This window comes from Oncorhynchus keta, chromosome 13 (assembly GCF_023373465.1).
Source record: "Oncorhynchus keta strain PuntledgeMale-10-30-2019 chromosome 13, Oket_V2, whole genome shotgun sequence".
Taxonomy (NCBI): domain Eukaryota; kingdom Metazoa; phylum Chordata; class Actinopteri; order Salmoniformes; family Salmonidae; genus Oncorhynchus; species Oncorhynchus keta.
Genome location: NC_068433.1, coordinates 15,856,411 through 15,868,577, shown reverse-complemented (window position 1 = coordinate 15,868,577; position 12,167 = coordinate 15,856,411). Strand labels below are relative to the sequence as shown.

Genomic DNA, 12,167 nt, shown 5'->3' with positions numbered 1-12,167 from the left:
GATTTCTTTAATATACTTTGATTAATATCACCTGTTGAAAAATCACCTGGAAAATTCTGTAAGTTTGGGTGGGTGCGGTTCTGTGTGTTTGCGTTGGTGTCGGATGGGCGTGCACGAAGCGCGTGTACAAGGGGGGAGTGTGTGCCCCTCAGCAGTAGGCTAAAGCTATTTTGAAAATGACCTCTCATTCGGGCACCGGACAGCGACACCGCAGCTGTTTGATTTGGAACCATGACTGAAGATGACGGATTCAGTTGTCGTGGAGGGATATGTCAAATTCAGAGATGGAAAAAAGGTGTTTACAAAACAAATTAATTCAGTGAATATGAATGTGCATCAAAGTTATACAATATATTAACGGTTGCGTCTATTTCGTACGGTTGTCTCTTTCAGTGGAAGGATAGGTGGGTCGCACTCCGCAAGCCATCGCCCGTAGCAGGTACGTCTCTCACTGTTCTTTATTCGATGGCGCGTAACGTTGTTAGAAAAACATCAGCGCATAACTTTACTTTGTTTTTCTTTGTTAAATGTATATTATATGGTCATATAATAGGCCTACAATTCAATTCAAAAGTTTACTGCTTGTGGTCTATTTACTACCGTAGTAAATCGATAAATAACGTTCTACTTGTCATTTAGCCTACTAAACATCCCCAAAAAAGCAACAAAGTTGCATTACTGCATGCCATGGAATTCAATATTTTCCCATGCATAGGCTGCTGTGCTGATAGTTTCGAATTTTGGGTTGCTCCTTCAAACTTTGGCTGGCCCCGTATTAAAGTTAATGTGTTCTGGTGCTGGGCTACATTTTAAGAGACTGCTGCTGTATGTGTGTTTATAACTGGTTTAATATCCGGCCATCACGCTGTAATTACAGTGTAGGAAATGAAGTTGTATGTCAAATGTGTCTGTAGTTATTAAGAATTTAAACTATGGTCTTCTGATTGGAAGTGCTTACTTTTACTGTGCTATAGGCTAGTTATTGTGTCTACTGATTACACATGTTCAGATCAGTGGAGGCTGCTGAGGGGAGGACGGCTCATTATAATGGCTTTAATGGAGCAAATGGAATGGCATCAAACACAAGGAAACCATGTGTTTGATGTATTTGATACCATTCCACCCATTTCGCTCCAACCATTACTACGAGTCCATCCTCCCCAATTAAGGTGCCACCAACCTTCTGTGGTTCAGATCTAACAGTAAATGCACTCACAATGTTATTGTGGGATATCATGTGTTGTCAGTAGCGAGGAGCACTGGCCAACTACTGTGGACCAACTTCTGTGGACCAACTACTGTCTGTTTTCACCAAATGCCTGTACGGTCACAGTAAAGCCAAGCACCCAAGATAACCATTGCCCCTGCCTTTCATACTATGGCAAGAGGTACTGGTACTTACAGTAGGCCTGGCATATTATAGTTTCTGGCCATGTCTTACAAGTGTCAGGTGCTGTCAACAGGTTTACTCAAAGTGCAAAAGTCGCTGATTGACTTATCATTGTGTTGAGTGTAGCCTTTCAGGATAATATTGGAAGTCAGAGTCCTTTTGACATTTTCGAAGCAGGCCAGACAATATGGTCAATTTATTTAACTCGTATTCTTCCCTAGACAGTAAGGATGTACTGAAGTCGAGAATAAAACTCACATTTTCTATTGGTCTTTCTTCTTCCCCTATTTCATCCTCCCACCTCAGAACTGACAATACAATACAGTACATTACAATACATTACAATACAATACAACATAATGCAATACAATAACATAACATAATACAATACATTACAATACAATACAACATAATGCAATACAATAACATAACATAATACAATACATTACAATAAAATATAATTCTATATAATACAGTACAATACAATACATTACATTACAATAAATTACAATACAATATAATACTATTTAATAAAGTACAATAGAATACATTACAGTACATTACAATATAATAAAATATAACATAATACAATACAATAAAATAATACAGTACAATAAATCACAATACAATATAATACAGTACAATACCATACAAAACAGTAGAATAAATTACACTACAATTTATTATAACATAGTACAAAACAACACAATGCAGTTTAATATAATACATTACATACAGTACAATACAATACAATATATTTGAATACAATACAATGCAGTACAATACAGTACAGTACAATACAATGCAGTACAATATATCACAATAACATAAAATATAATACAATGCAGTACAATACAGCACAGTACAATACAGTACAATACAATAAAAAGGTCAAATTGATTCTCACTCCACCCTATTCACTGGAAGGCTTCTCAATACAATCATAACTCAATGCATAACGATGTTTCCTGGCTGTAATTAACTTCCTCATACCGAGCCTCTACATTCACAAACAACTAAGACTGCTTTAAGACTAAACATTGTGGGTCAGGTTCCTGGACACAGATTAAGCATAGCCCTGGACTAAAAAGCATGTTCAAAGGATATTTCCTTTGAACACACTTTTTAGTCCAAGAATAAAATTAGTCTGTCCAGGAAACTGACCCTTTATGTTGTAGGATACAAATGTTATAGATCATCAATTTTATAGCTCATAATTTTGTGAAAATGAAGTTTTTCCTTATGTTCTCTCTTCTCTCCCAATTTTCCCAGACTGCTTGGTACTTCTGGTCTACAAAGACAAGTCGGATAAAGCCCAGGGCCACCGGGAGAGGGTCAGTGTCACCTTGGAGGACATCTGTGGTCTGGAGATAGGTCTCTCCTATGAGGGGGTGGGCTACACGCTGGTCATCATCTGCCTGGGCCAGGTTGTCATGCTGGGCTTCGACGGAAAGGAGGCTCTGCTGGCCTGGGACATCCGCATCCGCTACAGTCTGGGGGAAGGTGGGAGATGCACTGGTTTATGGTAGTCATTGTTTGTGCCCAATATTTGTACTATGTGGATTAGTTTGTGAAGTAATAAGTAGTAGATTTTAGCCTCGGACATCCGTGTCCCCTTCAGCATGATGGTTATTGCAGAGGGCCCATGTAGGTAGTATGTAATGTATATAACTCTGTTAGGTGTTGAGTCAAATCAGCGTGTTTTTAGCTGGACTTGGCACATTGGTATCTGCTACACTACATCCTAAGCAACAGGCAGTCTTACGGGTAGGTCCTTGTTGACATTGTTCACCGATGACGTGCTCTTCTGGGTGACCCAAGTGTTGTGCAATATGAATTTCGCTCGCCTCCCTACCACTGAGGAAGTACAGTTCCCGCTCAGCCCAGTCAAAACTGTTCGCTGCTCTGGCCCCCCAATGGTGGAACAAACTCCCTCACGACGCCAGGACAGCGGAGTCAATCACCACCTTCCGGAGACACCTGAAACCCCACCTCTTTAAGGATTACCTAGGATAGGATAAAGTAATCCTTCTCACCCCCCCCCTTAAAAGATTTAGATGCACTATTGTAAAGTGGCTGTTCCACTGGATATCATAAGGTGAATGCACCAATTTGTAAGTCGCTCTGGATAAGAGCGTCTGCTAAATGACTTAAATGTTAAATGTTAATTTAAATAACATGTACATCAAACCAAATCATTTCAAAGTAAACAGTAAGGTGTTTCAGATGTCAGTTTGATGACTGATTGGGCATGGAATGGGGTATAACTGATTGTATCTACTCATATCCCTGTCAACATCCGGAAATACAGTGCCTTGCGAAAGTATTTGGCCCCCTTGAACTTTGCGACCTTTTGCCACATTTCAGGCTTCAAACAAAGATATAAAACTGTATTTTTTTGTGAAGAATCAACAACAAGTGGGACACAATCATGAAGTGGAACGACATTTATTGGATATTTCAAACTTTTTTAACAAATCAAAAACTGAAAAATTGGGCGTGCAAAATTATTCAGCCCCTTTACTTTCAGTGCAGCAAACTCTCTCCAGAAGTTCAGTGAGGATCTCTGAATGATCCAATGTTGACCTAAATGACTAATGATGATAAATACAATCCACCTGTGTGTAATCAAGTCTCCGTATAAATGCACCTGCACTGTGATAGTCTCAGAGGTCCGTTAAAAGCGCAGAGAGCATCATGAAGAACAAGGAACACACCAGGCAGGTCCGAGATACTGTTGTGAAGAAGTTTAAAGCCGGATTTGGATACAAAAACATTTCCCAAGCTTTAAACATCCCAAGGAGCACTGTGCAAGCGATAATATTGAAATGGAAGGAGTATCAGACCACTGCAAATCTACCAAGACCTGGCCGTCCCTCTAAACTTTCAGCTCATACAAGGAGAAAACTGATCAGAGATGCAGCCAAGAGGCCCATGATCACTCTGGATGAACTGCAGAGATCTACAGCTGAGGTGGGAGACTCTGTCCATAGGACAATAATCAGTCGTATATTGCACAAATCTGGCCTTTATGGAAGAGTGGCAAGAAAGCCATTTCTTAAAGATATCCATAAAAAGTGTTTTTTAAAGTTTGCCACAAGCCACCTGGGAGACACACCAAACATGTGGAAGAAGGTGCTCTGGTCAGATGAAACCAAAATTGAACTTTTTGGCAACAATGCAAAACGTTATGTTTGGCGTAAAAGCAAACACAAAACTGAAAAATTGGGCGTGCAAAATTATTCAGCCCCCTTAAGTTAATACTTTGTAGCGCCACCTTTTGCTGCGATTACAGCTGTAAGTAGCTTGGGGTATGTCTCTATCAGTTTTGCACATCGAGAAACTGACATTTTTTCCCATTCCTCCTTGCAAAACAGCTCGAGCTCAGTGAGGTTGGATGGAGAGCATTTGTGAACAGCGGTTTTCAGTTCATTCCACAGATTCTCGATTGGATTCAGGTCTGGACTTTGACTTGGCCATTCTAACACCTGGATATGTTTATTTTTGAACCATTCCATTGTAGATTTTGCTTTATGTTTTGGATCATTGTCTTGTTGGAAGACAAATCTCCGTCCCAGTCTCAGGTCTTTTGCAGACTCCATCAGGGTTTCTTCCAGAATGGTCCTGTATTTGGCTCCATCCATCTTCCCATCAATTTGAACCATCTTCCCTGTCCCTGCTGAAGAAAAGCAGGCCCAAACCATGATGCCGCCACCACCATGTTTGACAGTGGGAATGGTGTGTTCAGGGTGATGAGCTGTGTTGCTTTTACGCCAAACATAACGTTTTGCATTGTTGCCAAAAAGTTCCATTTTGGTTTCATCTGACCAGAGCACCTTCTTCCACATGTTTGGTGTGTCTCCCAGGTGGCTTGTGGCAAACTTTAAACAACACTTTTTATGGATATCTTTAAGAAATGGCTTTCTTCTTGCCACTCTTCCATAAAGGCCAGATTTGTGCAATATACGACTGATTGTTGTCCTATGGACAGAGTCTCCCACCTCAGCTGTAGATCTCTGCAGTTCATCCAGAGTGATCATGGGCCTCTTGGCTGCATCTCTGATCAGTTTTCTCCTTGTATGAGCTGAAATATCCAATAAATGTCGTTCCACTTCATGATTGTGTCCCACTTGTTGTTGATTCTTCACCAAAAAATACAGTTTTATATCTTCATGTTTGAAGCCTGAAATGTGGCAAAAGGTCACAAAGTTCAAGGGGGCCGAATACTTTCGCAAGGCACTGTACATGGGGTACCAGTACCGAGTCGATGTGCAGGCGTACGAGGTAATTGAGGTAGATACACTGCATGACCAAACTGTTGCAACAAAGTTAGAAGCACAAAATCGTCTACAATGTAATTATGTGCTGTAACGTTAAGATTTCCCTTCACTGGAACTAAGGGGCCTAGCCAGAATCACAAAAAACATCCCCAGAGACCTTTATTCCTCTATTAGGGCAAAACCTGTATTGTAGCTGGCCACCATGTCCAGAAACAAGTCCATACTTTCTGTAAGTAGCCCTGTTCAATACAATCACATTTTACCAGGATATCGTTCTGTGAGTTTGTATGGCTTACCACTTCGTGACGGGGACGATGTTGCCCGTAGACATTTTCACTTCACAATAACAGCACTTATAGTTTACTGGGGCAGCTTGAGCAGGGCAGAAATTTGATGAACTGGCTTATTGGAAAGATGGCATCCTATGGTGGTGTCACATTTAAAGTCACTGAGCTCTTCAGTAAGGCATTCTACTGCCAATGTTTGTCTATGGAGATTGCATGGCTGGGTGCTCGTCTGTCAGCAACAGACGTGGCTGAAATAGCCAAATCCACTCATTGGAAGTGGTGTCCACATACTTTTGTATATATAGTGTATCAAGAAGCTTATTAAACAGAATGATCATTACACAGGTTCACCTTGTGCTGGGGACAATGGCAAAGCATTTGCCATACCAAGCAGTGATGCAGCCAGTCAAGATGCTTTCAATGGTGCAGCTGTAGAACCTTTTGAGGATTTGAGGGCCCATGACAAATCTTTTCAGCCTCCTGAGGGGGAAGTGGCGTTGTCGTGCCCTATTCACAACTGTGTCGGTGTGTGTAGACCATGATAGATCCTTAGTGATGTGGACACGAGGGACTTGAAGCTCTCGACCCGCTACACTACAGCCCTGTCGATGTGATTGGGGGTGTGCTCAGCCCACCGTCTTGCTGACTTGTAGCCAGGCACGCAAAAATGTCACCTGCCAGCCTGTGGCTGAGGGCCGTTGTGTGCCAGTGCTTTTGTTGTGATTTGTGACACCCCATGAATCTTTCTCAAACTGAGCGATGACACGCCGGGACTGGCTGACATTTTCTCATCTTTGGCGCCATCAATCTCTCTTCTAACAGAATTTACTCACTGATATCACTCATGTATTTTAATGTAGTTCCTGTTTGGTATCGAGGAACTCCCACTTGTACACATACTCACACACTGTTTCCCAAGCACTTAAAATGCACATACACAAAACACCCAAAAGTCTACACACACACACTTAAAACATTTATAAAACAGATAAACAGACATCACAGGTTCCTACCCTGACCAGGCCTGCTGTTCCTCTTGTGTTGCTCATTAGCAAAAATATTGAGTCAAATACATTGGTGTTTGTGACAAGCTCTGATTGATTACATTTGGGCTTCAGATCTGAGCTCTACTCTGTTCTGCTTACCGATCTCACTCTCAATGCACTCCGCTGTTTTCCTTTCTTTTTTACTATACAGTTATATCAGAGCCATACTGGAGCAATAACGTTTAGGATGAAATTGTTATTTCTTTCCCTTTTTCAGTTATTGGGTACCACTTAAACAATTGTTTGTGTCGAGGTAGTGATGCGTTCATATTAAAACAATAATTTGTTTTTATTGTATTTTGTTTAACTGGTTTTCAACTTCTCTTCTTCTCTGTCCAGTCCACAGGTTTAGCGTTGGTATCTTACCAGGCACCATGTTGGAGAGCGGGCCTGCGACCCTTCACTTGTGTAACAACCTATTGGTCCTGGTCAGGGACATTCTCCCCGTTATCATCGGCCAGTGGAATCTTCCAGACCTGCGCAGATATGGGCCTGTACCAAACGGCTTCGTCTTTGAGGGGGGGACGCGATGCGGCTACTGTGAGTTGATTGATGTTGTTGTTGTGCTACAGCTACTAACCATTGTGCTCTCATATTGTGTCACGAAAAAGAAGAATGGCATTGTCATTGGAGATTTCCAGTTTGACATTAGGCTATAGCAGATGGATCCTTTAAATCTAAGCCCAATGGCCTATAAGATTAGTCTTGGACCGTATGACTATATGATCTGATTAAGTATCATGGAACTAATAATGCCTCTGTTTCTGCTTGGTCATAAGAATACTAATCCAATACAGTACATAACAACAGGAAATCAGACCCCACAGTTGATCTTTGATCGACTCAAATTCAAGGTGAATGTGGCATTAAGGAATTTTCTGTGGGTTATACAGGTAACTACCAAAATAAAGGAAACACCAACATTTAAGTGTCTTAATAGGGCATTTGGCCACTACGAGCCGCCAGGAAAGCTTCAATGCGCCTTGACATAGATACTACAAGTGTCTGGAACGCTATTGGAGGGATGTGACACCTTTCTTCCATGACAAATTCCATAACTTGGTGTTTTGTCGATGGTGCTGGGAAACACTTTTTATACATGACCCTAAGCATGGTGGGATGTTAATTGCTTAATATACTCAGAAACCACACCTGTGTGGCAGCATCTGCTTTCAATATACTTTGTATCCCTCATTTACTTAAGTGATTCCTTTATTTTGGCAGTTACCTGTATATAATGGCTATTATTTATGGTGACCTTTGGGACTAAACTTGATTTTATTGAGTGGACAATTACAGAAGTTCATTCAAACGACATATCCAAGCTTTTTTCAAGTTTTATTGTTCACTTACTTTGGTTACTAGACTTCGGTACCACTGTTTACAAAATGTGCTTCATGTTCACATGGAGCGTATGTTGGCATGTGCTTTCAACTTGTATCACTCCACAAGTTGATCTAATTTACATGTTTCCGGGATTTATCTCATCACTGAGAGCATGAAAGATGAGTTTGGCATTCAGTGGATTTAGATCATTACATTTTCCTGTTTTTTTTCTCTCTGAGTCATCTACCCTGTAGGAACAGCGTGCCAAATGGCATCATTCAGGCGGAGAACATTAGTGTCGGGACTTTGACTACTGAGAGTGGTAAACAGAGTTGCTGGATTTTTCTTAATTTTTATGACTCATCCTTGGGGCCAGACTTACATTAAATATGCTAAATGGTGTTTGACGAGACACAGAATCATAAAAATAGCGCTTTGTAGGTTAGTTTATTTTCGCAATGAGTTGTGAACGGATGATTTCTAGGATGGAAATCCATTCTAGACCATTTGATTGGTCCCAAAAATTGATGGGTTGGGTGGGCAAGAACACATGTGGGTAAAGCGGCATTTGAAAATGCATCTTTGGCTTTGATACTCTGATTGGTTAGAGATGATCCAATCGCTGATGACTTCTCATTTTGACTTCACCACAAACGACTTCAATGATGGCAGTCTCAGACTGAAGTATGTAGTGAACATAGAACAGCGGAAGAATTCAGTTTGAGTCATCAGACAAGATGGATCAGACGTATAAACATCTGCTTTTGTAACTTGGGTAGACGACATGAAATAAAGTACTTGTTGTTCATTGCCGATTTTGTTTCACAAAGCATGCAAGCTTTGAATAGAAATCCAATCTCATTTAGCCTTGGTCCAGCAGAACGTAATCTCTAAATATAAAGTCAATGAAGTCATACTTGAGCAGAGAGCCCGTTATGTTTATTTCCAAGGCCGTAACATGTGTATGTGATATGGTATTTTGCAGTTTACATTCTGGAATAGACTGTAAACCGTTAAAGGTGGAAAGGACGCGTGTCAACACCTGTAGTGGACACAGACAGGAACGCAAAGTACGCCGCATAGCTGAAGACATCAGAGTAATATTAATACACACCATGAACTGGAAACAGGAGACTCCAGTATGTGATCTGTGATTCATTTAGCTCTATTCAACCTTCGGCTAGAGGCGCAACTTAATATCGCAATGATCACATTCGGGGAGAGTTTTCCAATCCATGCATCATAAAAAAAGGGAAGCACATCCCTTTTTCAAAGACGGGAAACGTGTGTGTGTGTGTGTGTGTACACGGGATCTATACATGGGCACGTCTGAATGTTTAAGTGTCGCGAAGGGCATGCATTCCAAGAGATACGTTGTCGCAGCACAGTTTATCCACAGCAGATGGAGAAGTGGGGCGACAGTGTTACTGGACCTCTGGCTGGGGGGTAACGTTGCTGCATGGTGTCTGGTGGTGAACTGGCCACTTCAGTCTTTCCCATGTAGACTATCTCTAAGGCCCAAAGTCTGTCTAAAACAACTCCCAGGGATTGTCAAATATCAAAACTGAGATGTTTCAAAGCCACGTTATGACAATGGGAATGGGGATGGATAACAAAGCTACAGTATAACGAGAGAGGAAATATTCTTACTGCTTTTTATGTAGCTGGAAGCTAATGTCTTTTCAAAGTCTGTAGACCAGACCAGTCTGTCCAGACCAGTCTACAGACAGTCTGCACTGGACAGCAGCTTACCAAAGAGACCTCAAAACTAAGGATTCTTCCATTGAGGAATACAGGGCTTTTATAATGATTTTAAAGAGCAGGGACAAGGCCGTCTGAATGCAGATATACATGAATAAGTGTGTTCCTATATGATTCACTGCTCATTCAGTGCTGGGTAGTTTCTTTCTAAATCTAACCTGTTACAGTTACTAATTACTCAGTGCACATTCAGTGTTGGGTAGGTTCCTTTCTAAATGTAATCCTTTACAGTTACAAGTTACTTAATGTGCATTCAGTGCTTTCATCTACTGCTGCTGGTGTCAGTTAATGGCCGCTGCCAGGGTTGGCCAGGTTACTTTTTTACATGTAATCTGTTAGGTACTAGTTACCTGTCCAAAATTGTAATCAGTAACATACCTGTTGGATTACCCAAACTCAGTAACGTAATCGGATTACTTTCAGTTACTTTTACTTTCCTCTTAAACGCCGCTGCATGGTCAATCCGACATCTACATTGGCCGTGCAGTATCTACAGTGATACGGCATCTGCAGAAGTCAGGGCATTCATACTTATTGCGCTTCGCAGGGCAGCGCAGAGCTGTTGTGAAGGAAGTGAGTTTGTGTTTGTACAGGACTTCCTGCCCCCACCTAACGCCAACCAATCATGTCAATGCGGAGCTGTACGGAATTCTCCGCATTGTTACAAAATTTGGTAGGCGCACGGCGATGCGAACCACATTTTCGGATTAAGGATAAATTAACCCTAAATTTAACCACAGTGCTAACCCTAACCTCAAATTAAGACCAAAAAGCACATTTCTTCCCCATGAATGTTTACAATATAGCAAATTTTGACTTGGCCCATCTAGCGGAAATCACCCAGTTCTGCCTGAAAAATGTATTCCATTGGATGCATTTGCTATTGGCCTATTGTTTACGTTTTTGTAGGTGAAACTTTAATATCTCCATAACTTGCAGCTGTTTAAGTCTATCAAAAGTGTCCAATTGTGAGCATGTGTCCGTTAGGCCAATATATACACTGCTCAAAAAAATAAAGGGAACACTTAAACAACACAATGTAACTCCAAGTCAATCACACTTCTGTGAAATCAAACTGTCCACTTAGGAAGCAACACTGATTGACAATACATTTCACATGCTGTTGTGCAAATGGAATAGACAACAGGTGGAAATTATAGGCAATTAGCAAGACACCCCCAATAAAGGAGTGGTTCTGCAGGTGGTGACCACAGTTCCTATGCTTCCTGGCTGATGTTTTGGTCACTTTTGAATGCTGCCGGTGCTTTCACTCTAGTGGTAGCATGAGACGGAGTCTACAACCCACACAAGTGGCTCAGGTAGTGCAGCTCATCCAGGATAGCACATCAATGCAAGCTTTGGCAAGAAGGTTTGCTGTGTCTGTCAGCATAGTGTCCAGAGCATGGGGGCGCTACCTGGAGACAGGCCAGTACATCAGGAGATGTGGAGGAGGCAGTAGGAGGGCAACAACCCAGCAGCAGGACCGCTACCTCTGCCTTTGTGCAAGGAGGAGCAGGAGGAGCACTGCCAGAGGCCTGCAAAATGACCTCCAGCAGGCCACAAGTGTGCATTTGTCTGCTCAAACGGTCAGAAACAGACTCCATGAGGGTGGTATGAGAGCCCGACGTCCACAGGTGGGGGTTGTGCTTACAGCCCAACACCGTGCAGGACGTTTGGCATTTGCCAGAGAACACCAAGATTGGAAAATTCACCACTGGCGCCCTGTGCTCTTCACAGATGAAAGCAGGTTCACACTGAGCACATGTGACAGACATGACAGTCTGGAGACGCCGTGGAGAACGTTCTGCTGCCTGCAACATCCTCCAGCATGACCGGTTTGGCGGTGGGTCAGTCATGGTGTGGGGTGGCATTTCTTTGGGGGGCCGCACAGCCCTCCATGTGCTCGCCAGAGGTAGCCTGACTGCCATTAGGTACCGAGATGAGATCCTCAGACCCCTTGTGAGACCATATGCTGGTGCGGTTGGCCCTGGGTTCCTCCTAATGCAAGACAATGCTCGACCTCATGTGGCTGGAGTGTGTCAGCAGTTCCTGCAAGAGGAAGGCGTTGATGCTATGG

The 12,167-nt window shown here is 42.1% G+C and overlaps 1 protein-coding gene across 2 annotated transcripts in view; it reads left to right on the top strand.

Annotated features, from left to right (window-relative positions):
• Positions 1–68: 68 nt before the first annotated feature.
• The window catches only part of LOC118391932 (protein Dok-7-like), a 38,600-nt gene continuing 26,501 nt past the window's right edge, over positions 69–12,167 (top strand). For both annotated transcript variants that reach the window (XM_035783442.2, XM_035783441.2), the window contains exons 1-4: positions 69–295; positions 394–439; positions 2,663–2,893; positions 7,343–7,543. In XM_035783442.2, the coding sequence (XP_035639335.1) occupies positions 242–295; positions 394–439; positions 2,663–2,893; positions 7,343–7,543 (532 nt within the window). In that variant the 5' untranslated portion in view covers positions 69–241. The remainder of the gene's footprint in view (positions 296–393; positions 440–2,662; positions 2,894–7,342; positions 7,544–12,167) is intronic.